The following is a 19,416-nucleotide window of genomic DNA, read 5'->3' as shown; positions in this document are numbered from 1 at the left end:
AATCATCCTTCAATGGAATGTAGGTGAAGTCTGGCATAATCTCTGACATAAATGCATGAGGCCATGGGTCCTAGAAGCCTGAGATATGTTCTTACTGATGTTCTTAGTTGATCTAAATTGATAGATAGTTGATAAAACCTATCACTATGGAATCTCTTGTGGAATGTAAGCTGTCACTGACTTGAACACAGTGTTCCTAAGAATTCTATGCTGAGTCAGAGTCAGTATAGATTTTTGTCTTATGATTTTGGACTAGTGAGGCAAACCACATCAGAATTACTTGTACTGAGTTAGTCATCTGTTGTGATGATCTTCTTCAAATCATCTAGTAGTCGAGTTATGGATGGACCTGGATTCATTGTCTTCTGAGATGATTTGCCACAACTAGTGATTACATTCAGGGCTGTGGAAAGACCAAGGGCAAGACCTTGTATTGGTAGCAAGATATTCCCACCAGGAATCTGACATATTTGCTATAAACCAGATGGATTGATATATAGAACAGGCATCTTGCTAGTCAAGAACTGCAAATCAGACCTGAAGATCTAATGAGGAAATTACAGAGGTCAGAGTCACCATCCTGAACTTGAAATACCAGATGAAGATATTGAGACATCAAAGATCCAGGATGGGCCACCAATTTCACCCGATGAAATTAACAGACCGTGTTTTAAAACAAACACAAGAAAGTATTTCACACAACACACAACCAATCTGTGGAACTCATTGCCATGGGATACTGTGAAGGCCAAATTAATAATGGGTTCACAAAAAGAATTAGATAAGTTCATGGAGGTTAAGTCCATCACTGCCGATTAACCGAGATGGTCAGCGACATAATCCCATGCTCCAGGTGTCTCTAAATCTCCAACTGCCAGAAGCATCTGATTGATGCTCAGTACATTTCAGGAGATACAATATGAACTAAGTAAGGAATATGAATTAAAAAACATCTTTTGGTATCCTGGAGTATGAGGCCAGGCCGCCTGCATGATCCAGGCCATAAGATGGCAGCCACATTTTTAACCAGGGAGGTTAGAGCACAAAACTTCCAATAGTTGCACCAATGAAAATCATGAATGACAACCAAAGTTAGTGTAGTATACTATCCATATTCAACCAAAGCCTGCTGGAGAAAGAGTAACATGGAAAAACATTCTCATGTAATATTACCAAGTGATAAACTACTTTCTTAAAAACAATTATAAATCTATTCTGGATCACTACTAACCTAAATATTCCATCAACTGTTCAGCAGTTATGATTTCCATCATTGGTGGCAGCTTGACCTGTGAAAGAAAAGGATTTTTCTTAAAAATTGAGAAGTACCTTTGAGGACATTTGTGTTAGATTACAATCTAAAAGTGATTTTACAAGCTCTTCTAGGCAAAGACCATGTCTAGCTCTGGTTTATACAGCACATAGCACAAGGGGACCCAGATTCTAAGTGATAGTCAAAGGGACACCATACTATATATTATAAAAAATAGAGAATACCTTCCATCTGCCACAACATGAGCTAAAATAAGACATGTTGTATACTGTTTGTGTATTGTATTTAATTGTAACATGGTCAACTTTCCACTACCTAAATTTAAAAAATTTAACTTGGTACATCTCTTGCTTTTCTACCATCTTTTCCTTGCTTGCTTGCTTGCTTTACTCACCGTTTTCTTTACTTTCTCTTCTCCTCCAACTCCTGATCTTTCCCTACAATATTTTCTCCACTTCCTCTCCTACATTTTTCCTTCCTTTTCACAAAGTCCATCCTTCTCTCTCCCTCTACTGTATTTCACTTTTCTAAATTATCCCATCAAGCGTTTCCTCTCTCCCTTCCATCATATAAATATAAATTTAGAATTTCTTAAGAGAATATCGAATAGCAAAAGGAATAACTTGCTACCCAAACAGATATATTAAACACTGGGCCAATTTTCTGTGGAAGTACCTACGTGAAACCCCTCTCTATGTACACACAAAGAAAGAAGTGATGCTGAGATCCCTGAATCTTGGTTGGAGCACCATCTTTTGCATCAGACTCCAACTAGTAAGTGTCTGATAAATGTGAAGCTCTGACCCCAGTTTCCCATAACTCAATGGCTGCTAGAACAGAAGTGAATCTTCTCTGTTTATTTCTTTACCAACTTTGAACCCAAATCCCAAACCTCAGTTTGAGTCATCCTCCTTGGAAAATAGTTCCAGGGCCAACTTCTGCAACAGATGAAAATGAAATCCAATTGTCAGTTTCACTGCTTCCAGTGGGATTCAGAAAAGCAGAAATGGAAACTAACTAGACAAGTTTATACTCTGCTGCATTTTGGCAAAACTATAGACAGCATAAGCAGCACCAAAGCGCTCCTAAACCTCTGGAAGACAGAACAGCATCAGGTGACATATGATTTTGGAAAAATTTCAAATTCGTAGGGACTGAAAAACCTTAATACTTCAAAATTAGAGCTTAGATTCTCAAGAAACTGAGGGCAGCATTTGCCTAAACAAGAAAATTTTTTAAACCTTTTAAAAATGAAATACTTACCATTATTAGATTTATACGTCTCAATTTAATTGCAGACCAAATCTATTTTTATTGGCCTTCACTAACACTCTATAAATGAATAACTCAAAACCTTTGGCAAGGGTGTATGCAAGGCTTTTGCCAAAATGGTGCACAACCCTTGAATTCTGTTTGATCAACTATTGCTTTAAGGATTTGTCTACACTGGGAAAAAGCTCAGACTAGCTAGTGTGGAATAGCTATTGCTGAATAAGTATTCCACACTACCTCTCCATATGGATACTCTTATTCTGCAATAAGAGTGCCTTTGTGAGTTTTAGTTTTAATTCATTTTGGAAGAAAAGGCACTCAAAGTGGAGTAAGAGCATCCACACAGTATGACAGAGTGGAATAGGTATTGAGATCTAAATTTGCACCTTACAATAACTCCCCTATATAGCTAAACCCTTAGATACCCAAGTAGCAATGGTGGTACATACTGTCTTTCACAATCCACAGCAGACCATCAAACTATAGCTATTTTTCTGCTACGCAGACCTTCCAAGAACTAGCTGCCTGTGCTTCAAACTTGACTACAAAAATGTGCTTAGTCCTAACCAAGGGATCCAAGCAGAAGTTACAGCTAATATAAGATACAAATATCCACTTAAGCGATGTGAGCATATGGGACAACATCTGTGCTGTAGTCTCTGAATTGGCTTCTTGTTCACATCCCAACAATTCACGCTAATAGTGATTATCTTTAATGTCCTGCATAGTCTGGAACCAACCTGTCTGTGATGATTTAGGGGATCTTTCTGTATAACTTACAAATTTGCCTTGATATTATGAAGTTACTGTTATGAAAATTACTGTATCCTGAATGCCCCTCTGTTGAAGTGCACCCATCAAAAGCTGGTCATCAGAACTCAACAACATGTTAAATGTGTTAAATGCGTTGTATACATAAGAAATAGAGCTTATCAAAATGTATTATGCATTTAAAATCAACTGATTTATTAAACAAAGGAAAAAATATCTGCACTGATTGCTTCTGGTCAAGGTTTTAGAATTAGTTGATCTCTTCTCACACCTAGTTTTTATTCATAGATTAGAAGAAAACAAACTTTCTTTTTCAACTCCCATTGGGTTCTTAACTTTGAACAAACTAGTCAATGAACTGAACTAGTTGAATATCCTGAAGATGATATTTTCTCTGCACCTGCAGAAGAGGTTATTGCTATTAAAAGGAGATTCAGCACTTCAACTCTGGTTCCAGGTGCTTAGTCAGTGACTTCCACCAGCTCAGTGGTATGACTTCCTTTAAAACTAGGCAGAAAATATGTATCGCTTAATATTTTCTATATGAATTATTTTAATGGATTATAGTAAATTTAGGCATTAACATAGGCTATCAATTTCACATTTAATTTTAAACAAGTTTATTTGTTAAAATTAAACCTATATTTAATGTAAATAAAAAAATCAGATTAAATAAATGTCAGACTCAAAAAAATTAAATCAATTTTTATCTACCTTGACATTCATGAACAGAAAAAGATAAATCTGAGATAAATATGGCATATACAATTATAGAAAGGGACCTAAATCAAAGCCACTGAAAAGCTGCCATTTCAATGTTAATGTGCTGGAGATGTAGTTAAAATGAGATTAAAAACAGAAGACCTTGGTAATGGTTGAGTCACTTATTTAGTTTACATTCAAATTCTGTGATTTTGGGTTTGTTTGTTTGTTTTTTTAAATACTTGAATTTTATACAGCATAACAGAAATTAACAGTCTTCAGTACTTCTCATACACGGTGCCTGTAACAGCATACCTGAATCCACAGAACTCCACAAAATGTTTCATTTCACTACACTGAAACAATCTGCAAAAAAGAGATCTCCAAACATTTTACATCTTCTGAGATTTTATTGTATGACCATTAACTAATCCACACTATCCCTATGAGACACAGAACTATTATCTTAAAAGTTGGAAAACAGAGATTAATGGGACTTGGTTAACCTGAAGCCTAGTCACTTCTTTAAAAAAGTTAGAAGCAGTTTCAGGGACTCTATCCACCTCAAACTTCTTGCCAATGTTTGTGGTTTTACATCTATATTTTCCTATTTTTCTTTTTTAAAACACTTTTATTTTCTTGGTTTATATATGAAATAACAGGGGAAATGATATATAGGAGAAACTGAGAAACTGAATATACATAAAGAGCTGTCAAATCCACAAAGCAAAACCGAAATAAACAGCAGAATATTTATCTCTAATCTTTCAGGGAGCTATTTTAAATGTTACTTGTTACAACAGCAGCTAAAAAATCATGCAGAACTGCAGTTTTTACTCCGAAGGAAGACTACTAACAGGACTTCCGCAGAGAAATGATGAGTCAGCAGCAATAATGGGAATAAAATTCATATTCTTGACTCTTAATACCAGATTAATCCTCTGGATGCACTACAAAATCTGTGGCCCTACCATAATTTAGGGGACATAGAAAAGTAAAGAAGAATTTAAATGTTCACTAAAATAAACCCCTACATTTCTAGCCCTTTTCCTTGCAGAAACAGCTTTATAAACAAACTTATTACTAGGGTTGAAATGTTGTCCCTATTCCTAAAGATCACAGGTTATTCATAGTCTTCTCGTAGCCACCCAAGGCTGGCCTTTTAGGTCTGAAAAACCGTACAGCCGTAAATCCCTTGATTTTTGGGAAGATCCCAGATCAGCTCATATGGAGCAGTTCTGGCAAGGCCACCACATTGAGGTAGGCTCAGCAAGCTTCCTATCAACTTGCCTTCAGAGGCTGAGCCAGCTCAACTAAACAGCATGACATCTGACCACAAGAAGGGGCAGTTCAATAAAACGAAAGGCAGCGTGACCTAGCGGACTGAGCAGAACCAATACCAGCTCTCAAACTAATTCCCTCTGTAGGTTTTGACAAATCAATTTAACATCAATGGGAGAGGCAGATGTCCAGTATGTTGGAAAAAGAAGGCCACTTTTATATGGGTCCTTAGAGTTAGACCCCTACATTTGGAAGTTTTGGATATAACCTCAATGCAACAGACACAATAACTGATAAGGCTTTTTAATAAATTACAAGTTAGACTTTTTGCTCAAAGTCCCGTTTATAAAAGGTAAGGAAATGCTGACGTTAGAGGTCATGTAATTTCCCATAACTCTGTAGTCAAGTAAAAAATAAAGGTTAATGAATAATTTAGGATGACACAAGATACATACATACTCAATGATACTGAAATATTAAGATGGAGAATTGTTGAATGGTAAAAATGAGGGGTTTGTTAGTTTAATGTAATTGTTTATAATTATGAATAATTGTGACACCGTGTACCCCATGTTCACCACTTTTATGTGGTTGCGATATATTTTATACAAAGTATGCCTTGTGAGGGATTTAAAAACTCAAACTACTGAACATCACTGTCCTGCTAAAATGTGTGTAACAACACGGTGTGTAAAGCTGTGAGATTTTACTACATGTTTCTTATAGAAATATATTTAAGGGATAAAAAGCTGATGATCTAGCCGATCATCAGGCTCAATGGGTGGCGATCAACAGCTCGATGTCTAGTTGGCAGCTGGTAACTAGCGTAGTGCCGAGGGTTCAGTGCTGGAGCCAGTTTTGTTCAACATCTTCAGTAATGATCTGGAGAATAGGGTGGATTCCACACTCAGCAAGTTTGCAGATGACACTAAACTGGGGGAGTGGTAGATACGCTAGAGGACAGGGAAAAGATACAGAGTGACCTAGACAAATTAGAGATGGGCCAAAAGAAACCGGATGAGGTTCAAGAAGGACAAGTGCAGATCTTGCACTTAGGACGGAAGAATCCCGTGCACTGCTACAGACTGGGGACTGACTGGTATGCAGCAGTTCTGCAGAAAAGGACCTGGGTGTTATAGTGAACAAGAAGCTGGATGTAAGTCAACAGTGCGCCCTTGTTGTCAAGAAGGCTAACAGCTTACTGAACTGCATTAGTCGAAGCATTGCCAGCAGATCAAGGGAAGTGATTATTCCCCTCTATTCAGCATTAGTGAGGCCTCATTTGGAGTATTGTGTCCAGTTTGGGCCCCCCATTACAGAAAGGATGTGGACAAATTGGAAAGAATCCAGCTTAGGGCAACAAAAATGATTAGGGGGCTGAAGCACATGACTTATGAGGAGAGGCTGAAGGAACTAGGCTTGTTTAGTCTGCAGAAGAGAAGAATGAGGGGGGATTTGATATCCACCTTTAACTACCTGAAAGGAGAATTCAAGGAGGATGGAGCTAGGCTCTTCTCAGTGGTAGTAAAGGACAGAACTAGGAGTAACGGTCTCAAGTCACAATGGGAGAGGTCTAGGTTGGATATTAGGAAAAGCTTTTTCCCTAGGAGGGTGGTGAAGCACTGGAATGGGTTACTAGGGAGGTGGTGGAATGTCCATCCTTAGTGGTTTTTAAGGCCCAGTTGACAAAGCCCTGGCTGGGATGGTTTGTTGGGGTTGGTCCTGCTCTGAGCAGGGGGTTGGACTAGATGACCTCCTGAGATCCCTTCCAACCCTAATCTTCTATGATTCTATGAATTCTGGGGAAAGCCCACAGACAAGCTCCTCAGAGATAACAAAGGACTGACCATAGGTGTCAGAATGCTGGGAGAGCATTCATGTATTCAGATGGAAGTGACTTCACATGCTAGTGCTGTGAGTGAGCAGAGCCTGTAGGGGTTGGTGTTCTGACAGTAAAGCAGTGTAAAAGGTAATACTTATGCCTTGGCCAAGCTCTTGCCTGACATGAGTGTCATCTTGCCATTCTTTCTATCTTGCTTATATAATGCTCACAGCTGACAGGAAAAAAGGTAAAGTTTTGTTATTGTGCTGGAAGACACACAGAAGAGGAAGTTAATCAATACAATCACACACAAACTATCGTGCTAAAAGCCTCTATGTTGGGAAAAACAGGAGAAAGATGACATGAAGACATAATGACATGAAAATAGAGTGGACAGCAAAAGTTATATAAAACTGTATGTGTATTGTTTGAGTTACATAAGACATAATGCTTAACTTTGGTTGGAGGACAGTTAATGAACATATAGTGTGAAAAGATATAAGAAGCCAAGTGAACAAGGGCTCAAGTCAGAGAAATACTGAACTGGAAGCTGAAGAAACGAGACTAAAGGACCAGACCAGTGACCAGAAACTGAGACAACCATCCAGTATCCTGGATCCTGGTAACTTGGGCCCCTAACTCTTCCATCTTATCTGTTTATTGTCTGGCATAAGTATATGTTCAGAAAATATGTATAACAATAATCCTATCTGAACATTTGTAAATAAAGGTTAAAATTGATTGAGCCTAAGTTGGGTGGATTTGTGCCAGAGTTTCCCACACTAGAGGTTCACTCTGTCTATGAATGGAAATGAAAGACTGTTTCAATTAATAGAGGAGGGAGAGGTACTTCATATCCTTTCACTGAGGAGACATCTTGAAGCACACAGTGTTCACATTAAAAAGTGGATGCTGCTTCCTGTGAAGCCGCCCAGCTTTACAACAGACTGGACCTTGCAGGGAAAACCTATTTTATTAAATAGGGAAGGTAATTATTGTAAGTTTAGACCCAGGTTCATATTTTAGGATTGTTTTGTATTTAACCATTTGTTTCCATCACTCTCTAGTTTCTAGTAAAATCTCTATCCTTTCTTATATAAACCTTATTTTGTTTTATTACAAGTGTTGCATGTTATACAAGAGGAGGAGTTTAAGGTAAAACTAGGGCACGCTGCTCTTTTGGGAGGATCTGGGATTTCCGTGAGTAGTCAGTGTCAGGAGTTGGATATCACAGGAACGATTCAAAGGGAGTTGGGGTCTGGGCTGCACCTATTATTAACCTGGAGGTGAAGACAGGGTTGACACTGCCCACAGGAGAATGCTTGAGTGGCTAATAGGCTGGTGGTGTTCAACAGCTGACACCAAGCCAGGCAAAGGCAAGATTCCCTCACGGAGGAGGCACAAAGTAACAAGGTGACTCACAGTTCTGGGTGCCCTGAGAACCATCACAATGGTCATGGAAGAAATGAACAAACATCAGTCAAGGCTGGCATCATGGGCAGATAGGGCCACCATAAGAGAAAACAGAAGATAATAAATTAGAATGGTCACATTTGTGAAGGAGCAGATTTTTTGGCATATACCTTTCTAAAGAAACAGTGCCTGTCAGGACAAGCACTCCCTTACAGCATCAGGAATACAGAAGATACCGTGGGGATTCCTGCCTCTCTGTGGCTAGCTGCGAGTGAGTAAAGACTTTTGCTCTGGGCCTAGAAAAATTTCTGGTTTTTGACCAAACATCTTTTAGTTTCTTCTTGTAATTTAGTCTTTAGATAAGTAGTTTAGATAATTTTAGATAAGGAATTTTAAGTAGTTTCTGCACAACTGTGCCGCTTACATTCCCAGGTGTTTTGGTTCAAGACATCACATCCAACCTAAGAATACAGAGAATGAGCCTGGTTTTACATTTCATTCCTCTCCGTCTGCAGAGTTTGACTCTCATATCTGCTGCTCAAGATGCCTTGGGAATGGCCATTTCTCATAATGTAGTTCAGTGTTCCAGGCCATTATATATTAAGTCTGAAAGGATAGCCACACTTTGCTCCATGCCTTCCAAAGGCTTGCTTCAGTGGACTGCCCTTGTCTCATTTCCATCACAGAAGTCTGCACAGCTGCCATCTGGTGTTCATTTACACAGAACTGCTCACTCAATTTGGCATCCTAATCTGATGTTTGCTTTGGGAAAACAGTTCTGCAATTCTTGCTTAACTATAACTCCTCAGCCCAACATCCTGGAGCCTGAACTGCAAGCTAGACTTCAAACTGCAATCTACAGAGCCACTTCAAAGAAGGAAAAAAAAAAAGGGTTACTCACCACTAATTTTTGTTTTTTGAAAGTATAACTTCTACACATTCACGCCATCTGTTCATCTTTCCTGCTTCCTTAAATGTCTAGTCTCTTTTAAAGACTCTTTTAAAGACTATAGGTTGAGTGGAAGGAGCTGTAATTGTTGGGGACCACAACTTTTTACAATTTCAGTTACAAACATTTGATATATGAGGCATTTGTGTAGTCCCAATGAGTACTGCTTTTCCAGAAGGCTCCCAAAACTCAAGTGTTGCTAGGGGTAGTGCCCCAGAAGTGTGACTAACAGAGGCAGAAGTCTCAAAGAGTCACTTACCTGTAAATAATCTTCCTTTTGTAGCTCTACTCAAAAATGCTAAGGCTGATATCTGACTTTTTATCTGACTTTGAGTAAGAACTAAAAAAATCTTGCGAAATGACAGATTTTTTTTTCTAATGGTGATGAAAATACAATTTTGAAGAATATACTGGAGCACATTTACTGATATACTTGCTGTACTGTCCATCTCAATTCTGACAGGTACTGCAGCTTCTGCAGAATATAACTTCTTGAAACTTAAACAGATCAAGAACTACACAAGGTCTTCAATAAGTCATGGTAGACTCAGGATTTGTGATGAACAGAAGAATGTGATGGCAAGTCTTTAGGTAAGTTAGGCATGAGTGTTGACTGTTTTAAAATCCTCTTTCCTAAGTTATTTTTTCTTATTGCTAAAATAAACAATACATTAGAGTTTTAAGAAGTCTGACCACCATATGCTACTGGTTAGATTCCTGAAGGGAAGACCCACAACTGAAATCAGTCAGACCTGTTAGGTAGGAACAGCTGATTCACAGGATATTGTAGCCCGGGTCTAGTTTAGGAATGGGAAAATTGTGGAATTCCATCCCAGGATACATAAAGGCACAAGGCCTATCACCTGTGTGGATGCATTCAAGAGAGACCAGAAAGGGCTACAGAGATGCTGTTAGCCCTGTAACCATGACATACCCCTCACTCTGAGTTGCTGTAAATGTTATTTACAATAGTTTGAGACCATGACATGTTTGTTTATAATGTGACCAGATTTTACAGGTGAACACTAACACCTAAGGAGGTAAAGCTAAAGAGAAGTGTTTGGTGGGTGAGGTAAGGAGAGAGACCACTATTCTATTCTCTATATTTTATCTTTCTTCTCCTACATGTACCTCACTTTTTCTTCTCCCTACATCCTTGCCGCACTCTTCTCTGCATTTCCACTCTAGTTCTTATTCTCATAGGATAACTCTCTCTAATGCATAAGGTACACTCAATCTCTTTATCCTAACTCTCAGTCTTTGGTCCCTTGTTCCCACCCCCACAACTCCCTGTCACAATTCAGTTTTCACCTGTGGTGTAGGAAAAGTCAGCAGAATGTGGATACCTATCCTCAGCCTGGATCAGTAGCCAGATACATATAGATATGGTGCAGATCAGCTGCCAATAAAGTAGCCATTCTCACCAGTGTCAACATAGATCTGATTATAGTTTGGGAGGGAGTGGTGGGAAAGTAAAGCCCAAGCTGGTGGGAAGGGACACACTAACTAGGAGATTTAATTAAACGCAGAGGGCAATATTACTGTACAGCAGTGTTTCTCAACCAGGGGTATGTGTACCACGGAGGGGGTATGCAGAGTCTTCCAGAGGGTACATCAACTCATCAAGATATTTGCCTAGTTTTACTACAGGCTGCATAAAAAGCACTAGCGAAGTCAGTACAAGCTAAAATCTCATATAATGACTTGTTTATACTGCTCTCTATGTACCATATACTGAAATATAAGTACAATATTTATATTCCACTTAATTTATTTTATAATTAAATGGTAAAAATGAGAAAGTAAGCAATTGTTCAGCAATAGTGTGATGTGACACTTTTGTATTTTTATGTCTGAATTTGTAAGCAAGTCTTCTTAAGTGAGGTGAAATATGGGGTATGCAAGACAAATCAGACTCCTGAAAGGTGTACAGCAATCTGGAAAGGTTGAGAACCACTGCTGTACAACATATTAACTGGAGGCCCCTGAAGTGCATGCACACTGGCAGCTACTTCAGGTAGCCAGTCTACTGGGATTTACATAAACCAGGACAGAACTCTCTTCTATAATACTAACAGGAATACTAGGACAGGTCCTTAAAATAGAGACATTTCTGATTTTTCAGGAAAACATTTACCCTATGTAGAAAATCGGAGATTATGCTATTCACTCATATAAATACATAGTGGCACATGATTATGGGGCAAAAAAGCCAAGTAAGATTTTGGATCGTGTGCAAGATAAGAGTCTAATTATACACACATATATATTATACATTGTAATAACTGGGGCCTCGCAGGCCTACTCCAACTGAGTTTAGCTGTTGAAAAGTAGGTAAAGGTTCATAAAGGTTCACTTGGCATTGGCCACTGACGGAAGAAAGGATTCTGGGCTAGATGGACCACTGGTCTGACTCAGTATGGCCGTTCCTATGTAAATTGTCAAAATTACCTCTTATATAAAACTGTTTAAAAAAATGCAGAAAGATAGACAGCCTAATAATACCACCCAAAAACTGTTATAAGATCACTTCTGATAAACAAGAGGAGTATGGAACCAGAAATCAACCACCCCAATTTGTTGCTGCAAAAATTAAGTCTAACTGGTGGACAAAATAATGGGAAGATGGCCTATTCCACTCAACATTCCCTTTCTGAGGTCCTTAAGAAGAGACTTTGGGGGGGGTGGGCTATTAGTGGAAAATTTTAATTGTAAAACCCAGACTTTGGCACACCAATGCTCCTCCTTTTTATCCTCCGCTATCTTCCTCTTGTCCTCTTTGTCTGTCTCAACTTTTCACCCGATCCTAAGACCAACTGCACCACATGGCAGAAGCATAACAAGACAAGAAGGGCCACCTAGGTCTGTCCAGCCTTAGAAGGAGCAGTGAAGGACAGGAACCTGACAAGGTTAGCCAAATTACATCCCTGACCAGGGAAGTAAGCCAGGATCCACAGCAAAAGCTGTCACGGTCAACCTGTCAGCCCAAAGCAACCATCTATAACTGACTAGACATCTTGTATCCTAAAAACATCAAAAAAGACATATTTCTCCCATCTTTTACTATCCTGTGTGTCCCTCTGTTTTGTCAAAAGCAGAAAAGTGAATGACTATCATTCACGACTCAGAACTACAAAAATAACCCTATCTTCCCAACCAAGGACTGCTTCTGACAAAATAAAAACCTCTAACCAATATCCTCTCTCTCTAAAAAAATGAACTGATGGGTTTTTGTTTGTTTTGCATAAGGACTTAAAACAAAATAAACACATTGAAATTGAAGTTAAGTTATTTTCCATTTATGTATCCCAGTCTGTGTACTAAGCAGGCCAAGTTTTCTATAATCAGGACCCCAAACTTAGTTTAAAATTGTTTAATGTTGTACAATAATAGAATTAAGTTAACATTTCTGACTCTGAGCCCTTTTATTCCATCCAAATTAACTCAAGGGGAAACAAATATATTTTGAAGGCTTGGTAAAAATACCAAGCTCTGTCCCCTATACATTCTTCTATAAAAATCTGAGGCATAAAAGAAATTCCTGGAATTAGGTTCTAAACAATTCAATTTAAGAAATTGTTTTTTAAAACAGACACAATTCTCTGATGTCTTGCACCTTTGTGAGTATGTAAAGTAAGTATAAAATACTACCAACCGAGAAAGGCTTCATTTTACACCCACTGTAAGTAGATGAAAACTACACAACAATGTGCTAGATAATGGAGAATCAGGACCATTTTTTTCACCCTCTAAATAGCTAAAACGGTTATATCATGAATAGTTAATAGCTGCATCCCTTTTTCTACTGATAAATGAAGTATATGATCAGATTATATTCAGGAAGTATTTTTCCTCATGACTAAAAACAAAATCCAATAATTGTTGGATTAACAACACTTATCTTTATCTAATTAAAACAAAATCCCTCTATTTAGTAGAACACTGTTCCTTAATCACAAACATCCTAATCTGGGGTTTCATCACATACAAATACACATAAAAACACAGTCCTGCAAAACTTCACTCTAGAGGAGGAGACAGTCTGGGTTAATTTTAAAAGTAGGTTTTTGCTTTGTTTGTAAGATCATCTCTGTCTGGGGATGAAGGATATTTGTGCTTTGCGTTTTTCAATTAAAATATTGAAGATCTCAGGTGGGTTTTTTGAGGTTTCCCTTGAGTCAAATGTAAGTCTTGTCTGCTCTCTGTGGTCATTAAAGGTCCCACAGAATTTACCATAAAGTCAACTGTATTTGCTCCTGCCCCCAAATTTCACTTCTCACCTTGAAGATGTAACATAGTGTAATCCTGATTACCCCCTTATACACCAAAAATATCTGCATTTCAGCAGTGAAGCTGTATGAATATATGGTGTAATGCTGCTCCCATTTAAGTCAGTGGTAAAACCTTCACTTAGATTTGTAAAATGCTTTGGGAACCTTCAGGATGTACAAAACCTCCCTCCTAACCACTTTTGGCTCTTTACCTTTTTCATGTTATCTGCTACATCTGAAACAGCCTCCCATTCCTGGAGTGCCAACTATATTTCTCTTGCTCATTCAGATTCCTCAAAAAACTGCTTCTTGCACTAAGCCTTCCTATACTGATTGCCTCAGTGATACTTGTGATAGACTGGTGATATCTTGAACAAACCTTATGAAATTAAGATAAACTTTACTGAATTAGGATTAAGATATGTGTATTAAGAATGCAATTGTGCATGTGTTATTGTGACTCTGTATGTACTTTCACTAGTAAGAATGGGGAATGCTAATGTACTTCTTACGTTATCAACCCTCTGAAGACACCCACCTGGAGAAGTATGCACACACTAGCTCAAAATGGATTCTGCAGGGATAAACAGACAAGAAAAGGATTTTTGAATAAACAGCCTTGTTTTAAACTGTCTCGGGGCCTTCTTTTTGACCCAGCAAACAGACAGATCCTGTGGTCCACAGAGGGCCCCATTCCTTAGGGCAGGGTTGGAAGGACTGGCTTGCTGAGGCCTCATAAGGCTGGGTACTACTTCTGACCTGAAGCTGTAATGAATTTGTAAGCACAAGGAATCCTCTTGGAGGGGCAATGGGGGGTCAGGGGGTGTGTGTGTTTGTGTGTGTGACACGACTGAAGGACTGCTCCTGCCAGAATCCACGTAAAGGTGATGTATGGTAACTTTATTAGCATGTGTGTAGGTTCTTTTATTATTTTTTATATGTTTTCTCTGTAGCGCTTTTTACCTTAAGAATAAAACAAGCTTGCATAGAAAGAACTGTGTGGTAGCTTATAACTGTAGCAATTACACCCGTTAACCATCTCTAAAGAGAAAGCAAGCAGTTGTCCTTAGACAACCTGTCTGTGTTGGGAATAACATAATGAAGGCAGAGAATTGTGCAGCCTGGAAATATTACAGTCAGGAGAGAGAGAGAGATAAGTCTCCACATACAAAGGCAATGGCTGAAGAGCTAAAAGGCTCAGGCTGGAAGCCCTTGCTGGACCAATGAGGGGAAATACAGGTGCAATTACTCTGAGCTGTCACAATATCTTACAGTATATGCAATAACAGTCAGAATTTATCTGCTCAGGTAAGATTATTAGCTCTTCTTGAGAGGGGAAACCCATTCTATCACATTTGAAAATGACACACATCTTACTACTTAGCATTTAACAGCTATTTCCTTTTCAAAATTCCCTTACAAATATTAATCCTAACACCATGTTCTGAGCTGTAGATAAGGATTATCCCCATTTTATAGATGGGAAAATGGAGACAGATGTTAAAATGACTTATCCAAAACTGCAGTGAAAAATCATTATCCAGGACAGGATTAGAACATGGGAGTCTCTGGTTCCCAGTCCTTTGCATAATGTTGGCATACATATAATACTAAATAATACTGGAACTTTATAAAATGCTTCATACAATCACAGCTATGTAATTATTATTAGAGATATGCCAAACAGTAATAATAGGTTTGAATTTTATAAAGAACGTTATACAGGTCCAGTTCTGCTGAAAACAGGTTATTTTTGTAAATTGCTGTGTATGTTCCCATCATTAGGAATTTATAGCATAGATTTCTATTTAGTGGAGTGCTACACACATTTCCAGTAACATATCACTATTGTTATGCTTTTGTTTGGTAAAGCACCACTTACATTACTATTGCTATTTAAACGTAATAGTAGCACTTTACAAAACACAGTCTTATGTATATTGTCAGTGCTATACAACTGTTTTGCAAGATACCATGTATTCTCCCAGCACTTGGAGAGAGAGAAGTGCCACACTTGTGCTATATAAAGCACATCAACAATAGGCTTTCCTTTAAACAGTGTAGTTCCTAATTCTGTATGTAGTAATAGATCTGACAAATAACGGTCTACGTTTTTTCCACACTATACTATGATTGCAGATGAGCTGTGCATGTTTCCAGGGCTACAGGAATAGTTATGTTTGTGAAGCACTCTGTACGTTTCCAGATCTATACAACTCTTAACACAAAGTGGGATGTATGTAGTGCAGGGCTGTGCACATCTCCAGTATCATACAGACGATAACGGGAGATGCGCAAAGCCTCAGGTGCGTTTCTGCTGCTATGGACATTGCCAATTACTCCCGGCCCCAGGGATACGATACCTTCCAAGCCAGCAGCAGCACGTTCATGATGGCCAGCAGCGGGCAGGGCCCGTTCTCGTTCTGGGTGATGATCGGCGTGTTTTCCTCCTTCCAGCAGACCCACTTGATGTGATAGACCGACTGGCCGGGAAAGCGCTCCTTAGAGGCAGACAGGAGCTGAGCCGCCGCTGGGGGCCCGTCCCCTCCGGGGGCCAGGGCCTTGCCCTCCGCTACTGCCGCCGCCTCCTCGGCGTCGCTATTGAGCTCGGAGCTGCTCGGGCAGCAGGAGTGCAGGTTGGAGAAGGACTCCAGGGAGTCCAGGCTGCGCGACTCCTCCTCGGGGGGGCTGGGGTCGCCGCTGCTGCCAGCCTCCCCGAGTCCGCTCTCCAAGGCAGGAGCCGCCACCGGGCTCTCCGTCACCGCTGGCTCCGCGCAGTCCTCGGCGAGCCGGCGGCTCTCAGGAACCGGCACGGGAGACCTCCCCGAGGTAGGAGAGCCCTTCCCGGGGCCCGCGGCAGGCGGGGGAAGAGGCGGGGGGGAAGGAGCCCACTGCCCATCGCCCTCTCCAGTAGTCACGGGCCCATCCCTGCCGCTATCCGCCGCCGTCTCCTCCTGCGTCGCCTCCTCCAGGATGATTCGGCCCGCAGCGCCCCCGCCGCCCCTTTTCAGCGCGCCCGGGGGCGGCAGGGGCTGCGCCAGGCTCTCCATGCCCGGCCCGCCGGCCGCCCGCCTCCCTAGCCCTCTACTGGCCCCGCAGAGGCTGTTCCTTCGCCAGCAGCGCCCAGGACGCCATGACAGCAGCAGCAGCAGCAGCCGGACAGCAGCAGCAGCGGCGGCAACGGGCGGCCCCGCCCCGACGATGTGTGGGTGGGAGGGGGAGCCGCTTCGGGTCGCCGCGGGCCCCGGGGATGGAAAGCGCTCGCGAGGAGTAGGCTAGGCGCGGCCTAGAGAGGCTCGCTTCGACCGAGCCTGGGGAGGGGGTGTGCAGCGAGGAGCAGCAGGGTGTGTACGCTTACGCTAGCGGGGCCGGGCCAGGCAGGCTGAGGCGACGCGAGGCCGAGGAAGCGGAGGGCGCGCAGCGCCCCGCGAGAAGCAGAGGACGCAGCGCCAAGCGGCTTGGATCCGAGGGGGAGCGAGGCGCGCGGCGAGCCAGAGGGAACAGGTGGGGAGGGTGGGATGCTAGGAGCAGGGCGCGCGCGCACCGGGCCAAGCGGCACGAGGAACGTGGCGCGCGTTAGCCAGCCCGGCTTGACAATTTCGGATGTGGTAATTGCCTGCCGTGCCCGGTGTGACATGCACCGTGTAGTCGTGGGCATGGCTAGGGCCTTCAGCATACGTACGCGTATAGGGCAGGCTCCTGTTTCTCCAGACAATAAACAACTTCAAAGCCGGCTCTCGAAGCGATGCCGAATTTGCTGATTTAATCGTAATCTGGGGTTCCCTATTTTACCATACAGAGGGAAACGTGTTTGCGTGTTTTTCAGAGCCATGTTTTCCTTTCCAAGCCTAATAGCCGCTTTCCTCTCCCCGGGCGCAGCAGCACCCCGTTTGCTTTTCAGTCTCAAGTTACTCTGTTACTTTCTTAATAATGTCTGTGAACAAATGTAAAACACTTTCCTTTCCAGTAATCTAGCTATATGAATGAGATGTGCCTAGATACTTTTTAAACCCCTTTTAGCCACTGCAAGCCCTGCACCAGTTGGAATGGGTGTGAGCTGCGAAAAGGAAGCAGCTGCAAAGTGCACACGCAAGAAAACAATTACATTTGGAAACAAACGTCTCACTATTTTGCAGGAAGTTGAAACTCGGGGACCGGGGCATAGACATGCGCAGAGGACTCCGGCCGCAGCCTTTTTTAAAGAAAACGTGCCGGGGCTTCTCGTGAGCAGTAACAAAAGACTGTTATGTTCCTCTGAAAAGGGATATAACATAACCAAGATGCAGATCTCGGAAAATTCTTGCTTCCCATCAATATCGGTGATCTTGGGAAGCCAAGAGACCTCATCCACAAAATATTAAAGAACAGCTCAGCTCCAGGGAATTATTTTCTTTTCTCTATAGTTTCAGTGGTGTGTATTATCCTTTGCTAACAATTTATGCTTTTACAATATTGTAAATGTGTGGTTAATATAATCCATCATTAAAAAACTAATGTCACTGTATGATTCAAAGTGAATATTAAGCAAAAGCCCCAATTGAGATAAAAATGTTTGCAAAATGAAGGTTGATATAGGCTTGTGAGGCAGGAGGAGATAAGAATTTACTTTCTTCATACTCATCTAATTTTGTTTCTCGCTCGCTCTCTCTCTCAAAATCCCTCCTTTCGATGTTATTTAAATTCTTTGGAAACAATTACCTCAGCACAAGTAGCTTTCTGTGAAGCAACAGAAGTTCTTGTAACTGACCTAGCCCTTCTTGTGTGTATGCTTGTGTAATAATTCTTACAGACAGCTCTTCCATTTGAATCAAAAGTAATTCACCTGTTGTAACTTATTCTGTAAAATATTCTTCTACTATTTTGCCAAGACAACAGTAACTAAAAGGAAGTGTTTAAAGGGTTAAGATTTAAATATTAATCTGGTATTTTAGTACATAGTTGACCATTTATGAAAAACAAACTATAAAACTTCTTGATTGTCCCCTCTTCCTTTTACAAAAATGCCTTTTCAATAGGAGTGCATAATAAACAATTGCACACTTTTATAAATTTCTTATTGTTGACTTATGAATTTTCTTGATAATTTTCTCATTGAGTCAAAAAATAACACAGTATCGTCACAGATAAATGCTATACCATTTCTGAAGTCGGATACAAGATGCTGTAAACTGGGAGGGAGGAGAGTTATATTTAAATTTGACAGTAGCACTGTGACCTGACAACAGAGGTTGCATGGAAATGTGATAATCGCACTATAATTTGAAAGTAGGAAATGTAAGCAAGTCTTTCACTGTAATCCAACAGCATTTTGTCCTTGGCCTTATAGGGGCATTCTAAATTGACCTCAGAGTTTGGACGTAAACTTGCAAAGTAACCCAACAATAGAAGTTGCATATAAACCTGAGACTAGCACTGAAATTTGACAGTAGGTTGCATGTTTAGATTAAGAGTGTTACTCTGTTCCAGGGTGAGCTGTACCTTTGTCTGTTCTCTCAGTCTTTCTTTGGGCACCTCTTTCAAGTGGCAGGCCTATAACTTCTCTGAGTGGAATCCTGCGATTCACCTAAGTTTTAGATGAAGTCACTAATTTGAAGCATCTTCCTGTTTACCAATCGTATTTCTTCAGCAGGTCCAACTGACTTTGACCCCTACTGAAGACTTC

The 19,416-nt window shown here is 40.7% G+C and overlaps 1 protein-coding gene across 4 annotated transcripts in view; it reads right to left on the bottom strand.

The window, feature by feature from the left end:
- Positions 1 to 17,870, bottom strand: part of MINDY2 (MINDY lysine 48 deubiquitinase 2) — a 70,502-nt gene extending 52,632 nt beyond the window's left edge. For all 4 annotated transcript variants that reach the window (XR_010921332.1, XM_067555946.1, XM_067555947.1 and 1 more), the window contains exons 1-2: positions 16,118 to 17,870; positions 1,232 to 1,289 (exon numbers count right to left, since the gene is read on the bottom strand). Coding sequence is in view for 3 of the 4 variants with exons in the window: in XM_067555946.1 (XP_067412047.1) it covers positions 1,232 to 1,289; positions 16,118 to 16,804 (745 nt within the window). In the remaining variant the exon portion in view is untranslated. The remainder of the gene's footprint in view (positions 1 to 1,231; positions 1,290 to 16,117) is intronic.
- Positions 17,871 to 19,416: the final 1,546 nt, after the last annotated feature.

The sequence above is a fragment of the Emydura macquarii genome, unplaced genomic scaffold (assembly GCF_026122565.2).
Source record: "Emydura macquarii macquarii isolate MOO-44397 ecotype Brisbane River unplaced genomic scaffold, CSIRO-AGI_Emac_v2 contig_1644, whole genome shotgun sequence".
In the NCBI taxonomy this organism is placed as follows: domain Eukaryota; kingdom Metazoa; phylum Chordata; order Testudines; family Chelidae; genus Emydura; species Emydura macquarii.
Note: the sequence above shows the minus strand (reverse complement) of the source record. Positions and strands in the feature narration are given on the sequence as shown.